General features: G+C 42.3%; 1 protein-coding gene across 4 annotated transcripts in view; it reads left to right on the plus strand.

The window, feature by feature from the left end:
- SBNO1 (strawberry notch homolog 1) overlaps positions 1-14,839 on the plus strand; it is a 46,435-nt gene extending 31,596 nt beyond the window's left edge. For all 4 annotated transcript variants that reach the window (XM_070763197.1, XM_070763198.1, XM_070763195.1 and 1 more), the window contains 11 exons: positions 4-116; positions 263-334; positions 2,172-2,271; positions 3,042-3,116; positions 3,900-4,046; positions 5,036-5,130; positions 6,429-6,521; positions 7,451-7,588; positions 8,532-8,608; positions 10,505-10,698; positions 11,969-14,839. In XM_070763197.1, coding sequence (XP_070619298.1) covers positions 4-116; positions 263-334; positions 2,172-2,271; positions 3,042-3,116; positions 3,900-4,046; positions 5,036-5,130; positions 6,429-6,521; positions 7,451-7,588; positions 8,532-8,608; positions 10,505-10,698; positions 11,969-12,111 — 1,247 coding nt within the window. In that variant the 3' untranslated portion in view covers positions 12,112-14,839. The remainder of the gene's footprint in view (positions 1-3; positions 117-262; positions 335-2,171; positions 2,272-3,041; positions 3,117-3,899; positions 4,047-5,035; positions 5,131-6,428; positions 6,522-7,450; positions 7,589-8,531; positions 8,609-10,504; positions 10,699-11,968) is intronic.
- Positions 14,840-15,443: the final 604 nt, after the last annotated feature.

Here is a 15,443-nt window from a genome sequence, read left to right on the forward strand (position 1 = left end):
CAGGACGGACTCACCGGTCCAACCAAGTGACTGCCCCAGAGTACGTCTTCCTAATTTCTGAATTGGCCGGAGAACAAAGATTCGCTTCCATAGTGGCCAAACGGCTGGAGAGCTTGGTAAGAGGTTTGCAAAGACTTGTTCCCAGTGGATCAGCAATTAATTCCGTCCTGGTTTTGCCAGAAGCCGGTCCCTTTTTGTTTTTAAAAGCGCGGGACGCTTCTGTCTCTTGGTTTGTAAGTCATCTTTTCTTTTTTTTAAACAGGGAGCTCTCACCCACGGAGATCGAAGAGCGACAGAAACTAGAGATTTGAGTAGATTCAACTTTGACAACAAGGTAAAAATTGCAGTCCTTTCCTGCTCCTTGATTCAGTGCCATTATTAACTCATTTTCCTTTCTCTTTTGAAATAGTGCAATGCACGTCCATATATATACAGTGTTCCCTCGATTTTCGCGGGTTCGAACTTCGCGAATAGCCTATACCACGGTTTTTCAAAAAATAGTAATTAAAAAATACTTCTTCCTATACCACGGTTTTTCCCACCCGATGATGTCATATGTCATCACCAAACCAATAATTTTTGCAAATAAATGACAAAATAAATAATTATTGTTAATAAATAATTATGTTTATAAATATCAGGATCACTAAGTGTCTTATTCAATGGTGAGTAACAGTAATAATGGTGAGTAAATGGTTGTTAAGGGAATGGGAAATGGTAATTTAGGGGTTTAAAGTGTTACGGGATGGCTTGTGATACTGTCCATAGCCAAAAATGGTGTATTTACTTCCGCATCTCTACTTCGCGGAAATTCGACTTTCGCGGGCGGTCTCGGAACGCATCCCCCGCGGAAATCGAGGGAACACTGTGTATATATCTATATACATGCACGCGTATTTATATTTTATTTATTTATTTATTTATTCATTCATTAAATTTGTATGCCGCCCCTCTCTGAAGACTCGGGGCAGCTAACAACAATATAAAAAGACAATGTAAACAAATCTAATATTAAAAACAATCTAAAAAACCCCAATTTAAAGAACCACTCATAACTTCACAATCTGAAGTTAGTTGGGGGAAAGATCAAAGGCAACATGAGAAAATATTATTTCACTGAAAGAGTAGTAGATCCTTGGAACAAACTTCCAGCAGACGTGGTAGATAAATCCACAGTATCTGAATTTAAACATTCCTGGGATAAACATAGATCCATCCTAAGATAAAATACAGGAAATAGTATAAGGGCAGACTAGATGGACCAGGAGGTCTTTTTCTGCTGTCAGTCTTCTATGTTTCTATACAAGCATACCATGTATAAATTCTATAAGCTTAGGGGGAAGGGAAATTTCAATTCAATTCCCCCATGCCTGACGACAGAGGTGGGTTTTAAGGAGCTGGCGAAAGGCAAGGAGGGTGGGGGCAACTCTAATATCTGGGGGGGGGCTGGTTCCAGAGGGTCGGGGCCACCACAGAGAAGGCTCTTCTCCTGGGTCCTGCCAAACGACATTGCTTAGTCGACGGGACCCGGAGAAGGCCAACTCTGTGGGACCTAACCGGTCGCTGGGATTTGTGCAGCAGAAGGCGGTCCCGGAGATATTCTGGTCCGATGCCATGAAGGGCTTTATAGGTCATAACCAACACTTTGAATTGTGACCGGAAATTGATCGGCAACCAATGCAGACTGCGCAGTGTTGGTGTGACATGGGCATATGTGGGGAAGCCCATGATTGCTCTCGCAGCTGCATTCTATTTATATTTATTTATTTATATTTATGTATTTATATTTCATTCTATGAATATATATTTAAGCATGAAAAAATGGGCTATTGCAATAGTAACATAAATTATACTGCACAAAAAATAAAGGGAATCCTCAAAGAACAACACATCCTAGATCTGAATGGATGAAATATTCTCATTGAATACTTTGTTCTGTACAAACCTGAATGTGCACGACAGCAGGTGAAATTGACTGTCAATCAGTGTTGCTTCCTAAGTGGACAGTTTGATTTGACAGAAGTTTGATTTACTTGGAGTTATATTGTGTTGTTTAAGTGTTCCCTTTATTTATTTTTTTGAGCAGTGTATATAAATATGCATAAGCTGTAAAACTGGTCATGTCCTGTACTGCAAAGACAATAGTCGTTGTTTTCGTCCTCTGAAAATAGTATGGTCGGAATGCATTGGAAATAGTCATGAAGTCCATCGTGAATTTGGATTCCCCGTTAGTGTCTCCGCCAGCAGATTATCCTGGAGAGTTTTTTAAAGGTATGTTTTGTGTGGGTTCTCCCTCCCCCCGCCCCCCCCCCCCAAGTCATTGAAATAAAACTTGGAGAAAACCCCTCTTGGATTGAGATTGATTCGCTTCTTTATACATCTCCAAAAAGCACAACTAAATTCCCTTGGCAACTTCTGGGTTTATGGTAGATTATAATTTTCAGCCAAACAAACCAAACATTTAATCTTTGATCACGGCATTCCGGTCACTTAATGATTTAGTATTTGGGCAGAAGAAATATCTTTCTGCTGCTGGATTTCTATTAGAAGCCATCAAGAGATCCTTTTTTCAGGGTGTCCAGCAAACCTAGGAAAACAGAGAAATCGGAATTATCAGTTCGGGAAATATCAAGGAATTATTAGGGAATTTGTGAAAAAAAATGGAATAAATCGGGGGGGGAAAACAAACTATTAAAATGTTTAAAAGTCAGGGAAAAATCATGTTTTTTAAAAAAAAAACGGATCGTGCTGCCTGGCAGAGTCAAGCAAAAATGAGCATAACTGGGAACAATTTGCTTCCTCCGCTACTGATATTTCTCCATGGCTTAGCCGTTTGGTATGACGTCATCTACGGCCGCGGCCTTAACTAGATTGCAAGTTACAGTGGGAAGATGTCGGGAAATATCAGGGAATTTCAAAATGTTTCTCCCCCTGGACACCCTATTTTTTAAAAAAATATTTGGGGTGTCTGATTTATACCCCTACTCATGCAGCCAATGGCTGTCTTGTAAAGCTGTATTTGATCTCTCTTTTCCTTCCAGATGTTAGACAGGGTTTGATAGGTGTTGGCCTAATCAATGTCGAAGACCGGTCTGGGATTCTTACTCTGGACAAAGGTATTTTTGTCACCATGCCTGGCAATTTCTTTCTGGAAGCATTTCTTCGTTGTTGTTTATTATTATTATTATTATTATTATTATTATTATTATTATTATCATTATTATTTATTAAATTTGTATGCCGCCCCTCTCCGTAGACTCGGGGCGGCTCACAACAATAGTGGCAAAACAATGTAATACAAATCTAATAATTTAAACTAAAAACCCATAATTTAAAAACATGCACACAACACACCATACATAAACAATATAGCGATATTTGAAGCTGTTCATCCTACCTGGAACATTGATTGATTGATTGATCCATAAACTCGGGGCGGCTAACAACAGTGGTAAAAACAACATGCGACAATCCAATACTAAAACAGCTAAAAACCCTTATTATAAAACCAATCATACATACAAACGTACCATACATAAATTGTGGAAGTCTAGGGGGAAAGAATATCTCAGTTTCCCCATGCTTGACGGTAGAGGTGGGTTTTAAGGAGCTTACGAAAGGCAAGGAGGGTGGGGGCAATTCTAATCTCAGGGGGGAGCTGGTTCCAGAGGGTTGGGGCCGCCACAGAGAAGGCTCTTCCCCTGGGTCCCGCCAGACGACATTGTTTAGTCAACGGTACCCGGAGAAGACCCACTCTGTGGAACCTAATCGGTCGCTGGGATTTGTGCGGCAGATATTCTGGTCCGATGCCATACCTGATATTTGGGGGTTTTTTTCCCAGCACGGAGGGCTGGGAACGGACCCTGCCTGTTTCCTCACCTCCTTTCCCTTCTTTTCAGATTATAACAATATTGGGAAGTTCCTGAACCGGATCCTGGGCATGGAAGTCCACCAACAGAACGCTCTATTCCAGTATTTCTCAGATACGCTAAACGCCGTCATCCACAACGCAAAGAAGAACGGAAGATACGACATGGGCATATTAGGTAAGGAGGCCTTTCTAAGGGGGGCAGCACAGCTAGTGCTCGGCTCAGGGGCCACAATGGAGCCCAACATTTCCATTGCTAAGTAAGGCAGCTGTTAAGTGCACATTTGGCAATTGATTCATGTTTATTTATTTATTTATAGGATTTGTATGCCGCCCCTCTCCGTAGACTCGGGGCAGCTAACAACAATAATAAACACAACATATACCATCCAATAATAAAAAACAACTAAAAACCCTTATTATAAAACAAAACATACACACAGACATACCATGCATAACTTGTAATGGCCTAGGGGGAAGGAATATCTCAACTCCCCCATGCCTGGTGGCATAAATGAGTCTTGAGTAGTTTACGAAAGACAGGGAAGGTGGGGGCAGTTCTAATCTCCGGGGGGAGTTGGTTCCAAAGGGCCGGGGCCGCCACAGAGAAGGCTCTTCCACTGGGGCCCGCCAAACGACATTGTTTAGTCAACGGGACCCGGAGAAGGCCAACTCTGAGACCTTATCGGTCGCTGGGATTCGTGTGGTAGCAGGCGGTTCCGGAGGTAATCTGGTTCAAAGCCATGTAGGGCTTTAAAGGTCATGACCAACACTTTGAATTGTGACCGGAAGCTGATCGGCAGCCAATGCAGGCCATGGAGTGTTGAGGAAACGTGGGCGAATCTTGAAAGCCCCACGACGGCTCTTGCGGCTGCGTTCTGTACGATCTGAAGTTTCCAAACATGTATTCCGAACATAAATCATGTATTTATGAATACATGATTACCCTTTTCCGACCTTCTGACCAGCAAACCCAAAGGGGAAACCAGCTCCACTTAACAAGTGCAGGTATTCATTTAGCAATAAAGGCAAAGAAGGTCATAAAAATGGGGCAAAACTCACTTCATCTCCCTCAGCAACAGAAATTTTGGGCTCCATTGTGATCGTATGTCAAGGACTACCTTTTATATTTGTCAGATGCTGATCTCATTCTTTTGGTTTTTCCAGATTTGGGATCGGGAGATGAAAAAGTGAGGAAAGCAGATGCTAAAAAATTTCTCACCCCAGGCTATTCTACCTCCGGACACGTCGAACTGTACACCGTAAGTTCTTGGATGGTCAGGTCGGGTTGAGCCGAGCTACTGAATTTCAGAAGAAGAAAGACTTATCATGAACTTATCATGAACTTCATGAACTCCATCTGTATAGTCTGGGAGACAGAAGGGAAAGGGGGGGGGGGGGACACACACGATCGAAACATTTAAATATGTGAAAGGGTTAAATAAGGTTCAGGAGGGAAGTGTTTTTAATGGGAAAGTGAACAAGGGGGCACAATCTGAAGGTAGTTGGGGGAAAGATCAGAAGCCACGTGAGAAAATATGATTCTCTGCTATTTAAAAGAAGATACAGAAGCACTGGGCCTCTTTAGATCAAGCATTTATTTTAAAAAGCTTCTTCGTCTTCTTAAGTTGTCTAAAACAATAATAAAGCAGTCTTTAAAAAATAAATCTAATATTTAATTTATTTACTTATTTATTTACTTATTTATTTATTTATTTATTTATTTATTAGATTTGTATGCCGCCCCTTTCTGTATACTCGGGGCGGCTAACAACAGTAATAAACAGCATGTAACAAATCTAATGTTTAAAATAATTAAAAAAACCTTATTAAAACCAAACATACACACCAACATACCATGCATAAATTGTATAGGCCTAGGGGAAAAAGGGTAGTTCAGTTCGACAGAGGTGGGTTTTAAGGAGCTTACGAAAAGCAAGGAGGGTGGGGGCAATTCTCATCTCCGGGGGGGAGCTGGTTCCAGAGGGTCGGGGCCGCCACAGAGAAGGCTCTTCCCCTGGGCCCCGCCAGACGACATTGTTTAGTCGACGGGACCCGGAGAAGGCCAACTCTGGGACCTTATCGGTCCCTGGGATTCGTGTGGCAGAAGGCGGACCCGGATGTATTCTGGCCCAATGCCATGTAGGGCTTTAAAGGTCATTACCAACACTTTGAATTTTGAACATTCTACAAATATTTAGTTATTGACTTACCTCCTTGCACCCAGTTTGTGCAACTGATTAGCACAAGAAAATAAAATTCTGCCTCTAACTCTACCTCAAAGAGGCCAAGGGCTGATGCTGGGAGGGGGGACTTCATTCGGTGTATAAGACGCACCCAAGACTTGCACAAGTCTTGATCGGCATCCCACCCCAGATGACAAGATCCTCTTTGAAAATGATGGACGACCATCATCAAAATGCACCCAAGTTTTCACCCTCTTTTTGGGGGGGTGAAAAGGTGCGTCTTATACTCCGAAAAATACGGTGGTTGTGGCAGGCCTGGAGATCCACCCCGTGCCCAGGATGATGTCCAGGCCATTTCTGTCCTTGTTCCCTAGATCAGCGTGGAGAGAGGCATGTCTTGGGAGGAAGCAACTAAGCTTTGGAGTGAACAGCGCGGGCCAGAAGACGGGTTTTATTTATCGCTTCAGGTGAGGTTCCGGTTTGAAAGTCTGGCTGAGCGTTTGCACAGGGCCAGAATTTTGAAAGTGTTACTCAGAAATGTATTACAGCTAGTCCTTGATTTGCAACCACAGCGGAGCAGCCCAGCATTTCTGTTGCTAAGTGATTTTTGCCCCACTTAATTCGTTCTGTGACCAGGTTCTTAAGTAGGAAAGTTTGTAAGAAGAAGCAATTCTTCCCATAGGTATCAATGTAGAAGCAAATGATGCAGGCGATTGGGGAAACCACAGGGAGGGTGGAGGCCCTGTTTCCTCCCAGGAGATTCTTAGAGAGGCCCCACGGAGGCTTCTCCCTGCCTTTTCCGGCCCTGTTTCCTCCCAGGAGATTCCCAGAGAGGCCCCACGGAGGCTTCTCCCTGCCTTTTCCGGCCCTGTTTCCTCCCAGGAGATTCCTAGAGAAGTCCCACAGAGGCTTCTCCATGCCTTTTCTGGCCCTGATACCTCCCAGGAGATTCCTAGAGAGGCCCCACGGAGGCTTCTCCCTGCCTTTTCCGGTTACAGTTTCGGAGGCTCGGGTTTGTAAGTAGAAAATGGTTCTTGAGAAGAGGCAAAAAAAATCTTGAACACCCGGTTCTTATCTAGAAAAGTTCATAAGTAGAGGCATTCTTAGGTAGAGGTGCCACAGTATATAGATTTCAAGTCCCAGAATGTATCCAGGCCTCTGATTCTAAAATTTGCCTTTTTAGCTGAGTGTTGGCAGCGAACAGCCTCCCATTCTGTCGATAAAATTTTGCACAAAAAAAGGACTTTTTAATAAACCTGGATGAGACTTTCATACTCGGATTAGGTTTGTTAAATGAGTAATTTAGGATTAATCTCAATAGTGTCTTCTGGGAAGTACAAACTGAATTTGTCTTTCTATTTTCATTCCCCCCCCCCCTTGCCTTTTCTTTTAACAGATACGAAATAGTAAAAAAACTGCCATCCTGGTGAAAGAGGTGAACCCCAAAAAGAAGCTTTTCCTGGTTCATAGGCCAAATACCGGAAAACAGTTGAAACTGGAAACCTACTCTGAAATAAAGAAAAAATATAAAAAAGTGAGCCATCTTTATAAAGTTTAACCTTTTCCATCATCACACGTGTGTGACTTTTGCTCGGTTGCAGATTTAATGTGTATCTTTAAAGCAGCGCTCCCCAAACTACGGCCCGCGGGCCACATGCGGCCCACTGAGGCCATTTATCCGGCCCGCCACTGAGTGACAAGAGCACAGGGAAAAGAGAGAGAAAGAAAGAAAAGGGAAAGAGAGGGAGGGAAGGAGAAGTGGAGAGGAAGGAAGGAAAAATGGAGGGAACAAAGAACAAAGGAAGGAAGGAAGAATGAAATGAATGGAGGGACAGAGGAAGGAAGGACTGTTTTTTGGGGGGGTAATTTTTATTAATTTTTCTCTCAACATACATTCAAACAACACAGTGTACCATCTAATTTTCCATGAATAAAATGCGGTATTTTGTTAGTAACTAATATCAATCATCAAAAAAGTTGCAGAAGGTTTTTTTTCTAATTTTGTCATCCAGTTACATTCATTTTCTTTTAATTAAATTTCCTCCTTAATGTTTCTTTAAAAAGTGCAACACCAATTATATTTCTAACTTATTAACCATTATGCCAAAGTGCTTCCTTCTTTCTTTATGCATTTTTCATAAGCCAAGAAAACCTTGTATAGCCAATCAGATGTCAACAAAAGAAAATTAAAAACAAAACATAAACATATATGAATTTCAGATCTCCTCCCCCCTCTAAATAGTACGTTCCCATTTTGTTTTTTACTTTAAAACAAGGTATGTGCAGTGTGCATAGGAATTTGTTCAAAACTTTTTTATATACTCCGGCCCTCCAACAGTCCGATGGACAGTGAACTTGGCCCCCTGTGTAAAAAGTTTGGGGACCCCTGCTTTAAAGGTTGAGAAACCTCATTCGTTGCTTCTGAATGGAGTTCCAGGCAGATTTGACTATTCAATAACTGCTGTGCATAATTGTAGGTATCCTCAGACGACGCTGTGACTCACTGGGTAGAACAGTACACCTCATCGGCAGACACATGCACACACGCTTACTGGTAAGTTCTTTTTAAATTATTTTTTTGGAGAAGGTGTTCTGTAGGATTCTTTAAAAAAAAATAAGGTGAACTTTGAAAAGACATTCCTTCTAGTTTAAAAATAATATAAACACAGAGCATTTTTGCAATATTACAAATATTAAAGTGTTATTTTTTTAATATTTTATTACTAGTTTAAGTATTTCATATTTTATAGATAAGAAAATTAATTAAAGTTATATAAATTATAATGTAAAGATAACAGAGTTAAATTTAACAAGAACATAGAGTGCGTGTCATAGTTCCCTCTAAGCTGAGCAGTGAGCAATCGCTCACTTAAAAATCATCATCAACTCAGAGTTTTCCAAACCTGCCCAGAAGCCAAGAGGGAAAGAGTGAGAGGGAAGGCAAGAGAGAGGAAGAGAGAGAAACAGATGGAAAAAAGAGAGGAAGGAAAAGAGAAAGAAAAAGAATGGGAGTAAGGAAGAGAGAAAGAAAATCAAAATCTAGTTTGAAACTAGCTCAACTATTTAAGTGGCATTTTGATATTGATAGAGTTGCCCTATTATGAGCTCAGTGTTATAGACACACAGTACAGTGTTTTATTTTGAAATTCTCTGAGGCAAAACAGGGTGGGTTTGTTTGTTTGTTTATTTATTTATTTATTTATTTATTTATTATTTCTGTGCCGCCCAGTCCCGAAGGGACTGCCGCTCAGACACTATACTTTTCCGCCCACCCCCCCAAAAAAATTAGAGGGAACACTGGTGTGTGTGTTATATTTCTGTATCGATCTGATTATAGTTAGGTATTTTTTTTTTGGTATTAGTTAGACTTCTGTGATAAGCGGAGCAATGGTAGCTCCTTGAATGTTGAATGTTGTCTGTTTTTGTTTGTCTAATGAAAAATAATAAAAAAATATGATTAAAAAAAAGACACTCCTAAAATTAGACATTATTATCTCCGGGAGCCCATCTTCTGAAAATTTCTTTGCGCAAGAAACAAAACTCCATGTTCAGTTCTTGGTTTTTTTTAAAAAACAAAACCAAAATTAGTCATAGTTTTAATTATTAGATTTGTACATATATTGTTTTGTATTGTATGTTGTGAGCCGCCCCGGGTCTCCAGAGGGGGGCGGCATATAAGTCTAATAAATAATAATTCATAATAATAATAATAAGGGAAGAGTGAGATTGTGATCCCCTTATATAGAGCGCTGACGAGACCACATTTGGAATACTGTGTTCAGTTCTGGAGACCTCACCTACAATAAGACATGGATGAAATTGAACAGGTCCAAAGACGGGCTACAAGAATGGTGGAAGGTCTTAAGCATAAAACGTATCAGGAAAGACTTCATGAACTCAATCTGTATAGTCTGGAGGACAGAAGGAAAAGGGGGGACACGATGGAAACATTTAAATATATTAAAGGGTTAAATAAGGTTCAGGAGGGAAGTGTTTTTAATAGGAAAGTGAACCCAAGAACAAGGGGACACAATCTGAAGTTAGTTGGGGGAAAGATCAAAAGCAACATGAGAAAATATTATTTTACTGAAAAAGTAGTAGATCCTTGGAACAAATTTCCAGCAGACATGGTAGATAAATCCACAGGAACTGAATTGAAACATGCCTGGGATAAACATATATCCATCCTAAGATAAAATACAGGAAATAGTATAAGGGCAGACGAGATGGACCATGAGGTCTTTTTCTTCCATCAGACTTCTATGTTTCTAAAATTACTCATAGTTTTAATTATTAGATTTGTACGTATATTGTTTTGCATTGTATGTTGTGAGCCGCCCCGGGTCTCCAGAAGGGGGCAGCATACAAGTCTAATAAATAATAATACATAATAATAATTAATAATAATAATAATAATAGGACTGAGCACCTTCCTTTCCTTTTTTGTCAGGCGAGGCAACTGCAAAAAGGCCGGTCTGGGCCTCGTTTGCGAAGTCGGCCTGCGCTGCCGGACCTATTACGTCCTCTGCGGTTCAGTCCTGAGCGTTTGGACAAAAGTGGAAGGGGTCCTGGCCTCCGTGAGCGGCACAAACGTCAAAATGCAGATTGTCCGCTTGCGGACCGAGGATGGCCAGAGAATTGTAGGCAAGTATATGGCGGGGAAGGGCCCCTTTTCCTGTTGGTGGGCCGACCTTTTTCTCCTTAATCGGCCCTCCGTGTCCTAACCATCTCTCTGCATTGTGTGTTTGAACCTGCTACTCCTCTCCCCTTCTGAGAGTGAGTGGGGAATGGGGAAAAGTCCTTGAGCCGGGTCCTCCACCTCCTAGGACAGTGATGGCGAACCTATGGCACTGGTGTATGCCAATTGCATCCATGGTGGTCATTGAAAGGGATGTACAAGTGCCGCCTTTATGTTGGTTGACCCAGGCAGGATTCCCTTGAGTAGCATTGGTTGGGGGTCAAGGGAAAGGGAGAGTTTTGCCTTCTCTTCCTGCTCAAGACCCCCATGGACAATTGGGGGGCCACTAGGTGACACAGAATGCTGGACTCGATGGACTTTGGCCCCACTCAGCAGGGCTCTTCTTAGGTTCTTATATACAGTGTTCCCTCGATTTTCACGGGTTCGAACTTCGTGAAAAGTCTATACCACGGTTTTTCAAAAATATTAATTAAAAAATACTTCGTGGGTTTTTTCCCTGCACCATGGTTTTTCCCACCCGATGACGTCATATGTCATCGCCAAACTTTCATCTGCCTTTAATAAATATTTTTTTAAATAAACTTTAATAAATAAACACAGTGAGTAATAATCTAAATGATTGCTAAGGGAATGGAAAATTGTAATTCAGGGGTTTAAAGTGTTCAGGGAAGGCTTGTGATACTGTTCATAGCCAAAAATGGTGTATTTACTTCCGCATCTCTACTTCGCGGAAATTCGACTTTCGCGGGCCGTCTTGGAACGCATCCCCGCGAAAATCAAGGGAACACTGTATATCTATATCTGCTGGCACGTGAGCTGTTGCCCTAGCTCAGCTCCAACATGCATGCGTGTGCCAGTCAGCTGATTTTTGGCTCGCACAGAGGCTCTGGGAGGGCGTTTTTGGCTTCCAGGGAGCCTCCAGAGGGATGGGGGAGGGCGTTATACCCTCCCCCAGCTCCAGGGAAGCCTTTGGAGCCTGGGGAGGGTGAAACACAAGCCTACTGGTCCCATCAGAAGTTGGGAAACAGGCCATTTCCGGCCTCCAGAGGGCCTAGGGGGGAGCTGTTTTCGCCCTCCCCAGGCATTGAATTATGGGTGTGGGCACTCGCCCATGCGCCATAGTGCTCGCCCATGCTCTTTCGCCATCCCTGCCCTAGATCTTCCTCGTCTCAGCTGCTTGACCTCCTCCTCACCGGCCCTTTAACTCTGTTGCAGGTCTGATCATTCCAGCCAACTGCGCGTCTCCCCTCGTCAACCTCCTGTCGACGTCCGATCAGTCGCAACAGCTGGCCGTCCAGCAGCAACAGATCTGGCAGCAGCACCATCCGCAGAGCATCGCCCACTTCAACAGCGCATGAGACAGATAGACCCCCTGTGGTATCTCGGCTCGACCGCCCTTAAAGCATTGCGCTTTCGATTTTTTTTAAAAGAAAAATTCTTTTTGGGGCTCCTCCTCCTCCCCCTTTGGTTTCGTTTTTTATTTTTTATTTTTTCCCCCTTTTTTCTTGGTCTTCAAACAATCAGGGACAGATTCCAAAGAATGAGCTTTCAGTTCCGCCACCCTGACTTGACTTACTACTCCGCAGAAGAGGCACGGAAGAGAGGTCAAAACTTTTGAAAGCCCAGCTCTGCTTGACAGCCGTCACATCCTCATCGCCGTCGTCCTCCTCTTTTATTTTATTTTGTGTTTTAAAATTTCCCCACAGCCTTTTGTAGCCCTGCGTAGCGCACACGTTCCTCTACTTCAGCGACAGCCACACAGTTTGGAAAAAAACTTGGAAGGTTTCTCAAAAGCTGCTGGTCCCCTCCTACCATTCGCTGTTTTTGATGCTCAGGGTTGAACATTGGGCCATGCTGCGGGAGAAACACTGTGTATGTGTGTTTGTGTGTAACATATACATAATTTCGTAGATTTTCACGGGTACAGGTATGACGGTCTTGGTATATTCGGGTTTCTTCCCGTGTAGGACTTAGAAATTTCTGGGGACCTCGTCGAAACGTCACCAGAAATTTCTAAATCCTACACGGGAAGAAACCCGAATATACCAAGACCATAGATATATATGTAGATTGTTCTGAGTTCGGGTTTGGCCCCGTGTAACATTTTGAATGTCTATGTGATGTTTCGGTGAAATCACATTCACCATCATCAGGCTGAAGTTGTAAGCTTCGTGCTGCTGTAGATATAGTTTTATATTATATATGTATATTATATGTATATTTACATCAGCACGATACTTACAACTTCAGCCTGATGATGGTGAATGTGATTTCACCGAAACGTCGCATAGACATTCAAAATGTTACACGGGGCAAAACCCGAACTCAGAACAATCTACATACATATACCCGTGAAAATCTACGAAAACAAATATATATATATATATATGCTTACACACACACACATAGTATATACACACACATATATATGCCGCAACAGAGGTCCCAAATTATATTAAAAAGTACATTTTTATTTAAAGAAGCAACATGACAGTTTAGATGTTCGCAAAACCTGTGTTTTCAGGCCGTGTCAACTTTGGGGGAGAAAGAGGAGTTTTTTCATCCTTAGTGTTAAATTCCCACTTTTTTCCCCTCCCTCCCTCCCCCTCCCCTGCTTCAACAGGTGTTCTGCTCTAGAGATTGTATATTTTTTTCTGGATTTTGAATCTTTCTTCCTTTCTTCGCCTTTTGGGGCTTTGCGTATCTGTGTGTGTGTACAATGAAACCATTTTCTTTAGGATTTCCTTTAAAAATAATAATAATAATAGGTTAACGGTGTCCCTAATGCAACATGGCTTTGAAAAAAGGGCCTCTCCTCCCCTTCTCCAAAGTTTTCCTTTTATTTTTCAGGAAACTAGAAGTGCAAATTTTATTTTATTTTTTTCAAATTCCCACCGCGGCCCCCTTTTGACTTTTTCGTTTCATTTTTGTTGTCGTTCAAAAAAATACTTTTTACTGGAGCTGTAGACTAGATGGGGAGGAGGCAGCTCAACACGAGAGTCCCAACTTCTCTGCTGGGTAGTTCTCTTCTTTAATTATTATTATTTTTTCCCTCTCTCCGTTGCCCCGTAACTTAAATACTCCCTGTTTTACGTCTGTAAGACATTGTAGAGTTTATCCTGGAACTGTTTAAAAAAAACAACAACAACCTGTATATGTACAAAATGTGAATAGTCACTTATCTAAGAATATGGGTAAGGTTTATTTTTTCGTTTTTTGTTTTGTTTTGCCTATAATAGTAGATGTTTATAAGTGAAGGACAATGTTTGTCATATTCCTTGCTTGCACAGGTTGCACTATGAAACATTTTGAGATTGTATAAACCTGTCCACCCCGCCCCGCAAGGTAGGCTCTGAGGTCTTGCGGGTATCAGAATTAAAAAGAAAAAAGAGAGAGAGAGAAAAAGAGAGAAAAAATTACTGTCCTAACCATCTTCGGAGTCCTGTGTGTTTGGTTGGTGTGGGATCCTCGTAGTGTAAGAAATCCACCGAGCGGGTTTTGCCAGGCAAGCGTGGAGGCCTTCTCCGAGGAGCCACTCCCGTTGAGACTCTGCATGATCCATCGACCCGTCTGGGACAATGGTAGGCAAAGGTTGGCTCTTCTATGACTTCTGGACTGCAACTCCCAGGATTCCTGAGCCAATCATGCTTAGCTGAGGAATTCTGGGAGTTGAAGTCCACAAGTTGTAGAAGAGCCAACTTTGCCTACCCCTGGTCTGGGAGATACCACCTGCTCGCTTCTTTCTTTCTTTCTTCCTTCCTTCTTTTTCTCTCTCCTTCCTTCCTTTCTTTCCTTCCTTCTCTGCTTGCCTCTTGCCAGCCACGAGCGACATTCCTCGTATTCAAAGGGAAAAATAAAGGTTTTGGGATTCCTACCCTCAGCTTGAGTGAGAATTTTAACATTTTCATTCATTTGGGGGAGGGGGGAGCGTCGTCGTCCTCCTCCAGCTCCGCGAGTGAATTTATTTGCTCCGTCTTTGAATGCAGAAAGCCTGAGCTTCTTTTCCTTTTATTTATATATCTGGCCCTTCAAGAGACGCCCGATGAAAAGCTTAACGTTAACAATAAAAAGAAAAGAGAAAAAAAATGACATGGTTTAAGAACTGTGTGGCTTTTTCCCTTGGGAGTCCTGGATTCTAAAGCAGTGATTCTCAACTTGGGGGTCGGGACCCCTTTGGGGGGGGAGGTTGAAGGACCGTTTCACGGGGATCACCTAAGACCCTGGGCCAAGACAGATTTCCCCCTGGTGTCAAGTTGAATGCTTGGCTGCATAGCTAGAGGTATCACAAGCAGGAAGAGGGAGATTGTGATCCCATTGTACAGAGCAGTGGTGAGACCCCATTTGGAATAATACTGTGTCCAGTTCTGGAGACCTCACCTACAAAAAGAGATGGATCAGATGGAACGGGTCCAAAGACGGGCTACAACAATGGTGGAAGGTCTTAAGCATCAAACTGACCAGGAAAGACTTCATGGACTCCATCTGTAGAGTCTGGAGGACAGAAGGGAAAGGGGGGACATGATTGAAACATCTAAATATGTTAAAGGGTTAAATAAGGTCCATGAGGGAAGTGTTTTTAATAGGAAAGTGAACCCAAGAACAAGGGGCCACAATCTGAGGTCAGTTGGGGGAAAGATTGGAAGCAACGTGGGAAAATATTATTTTGAGCCCAAAGGAGACAGGACTTCAG

The sequence above is a fragment of the Erythrolamprus reginae genome, chromosome 10, assembly GCF_031021105.1.
Source record: "Erythrolamprus reginae isolate rEryReg1 chromosome 10, rEryReg1.hap1, whole genome shotgun sequence".
Lineage (NCBI taxonomy): Eukaryota > Metazoa > Chordata > Lepidosauria > Squamata > Dipsadidae > Erythrolamprus > Erythrolamprus reginae.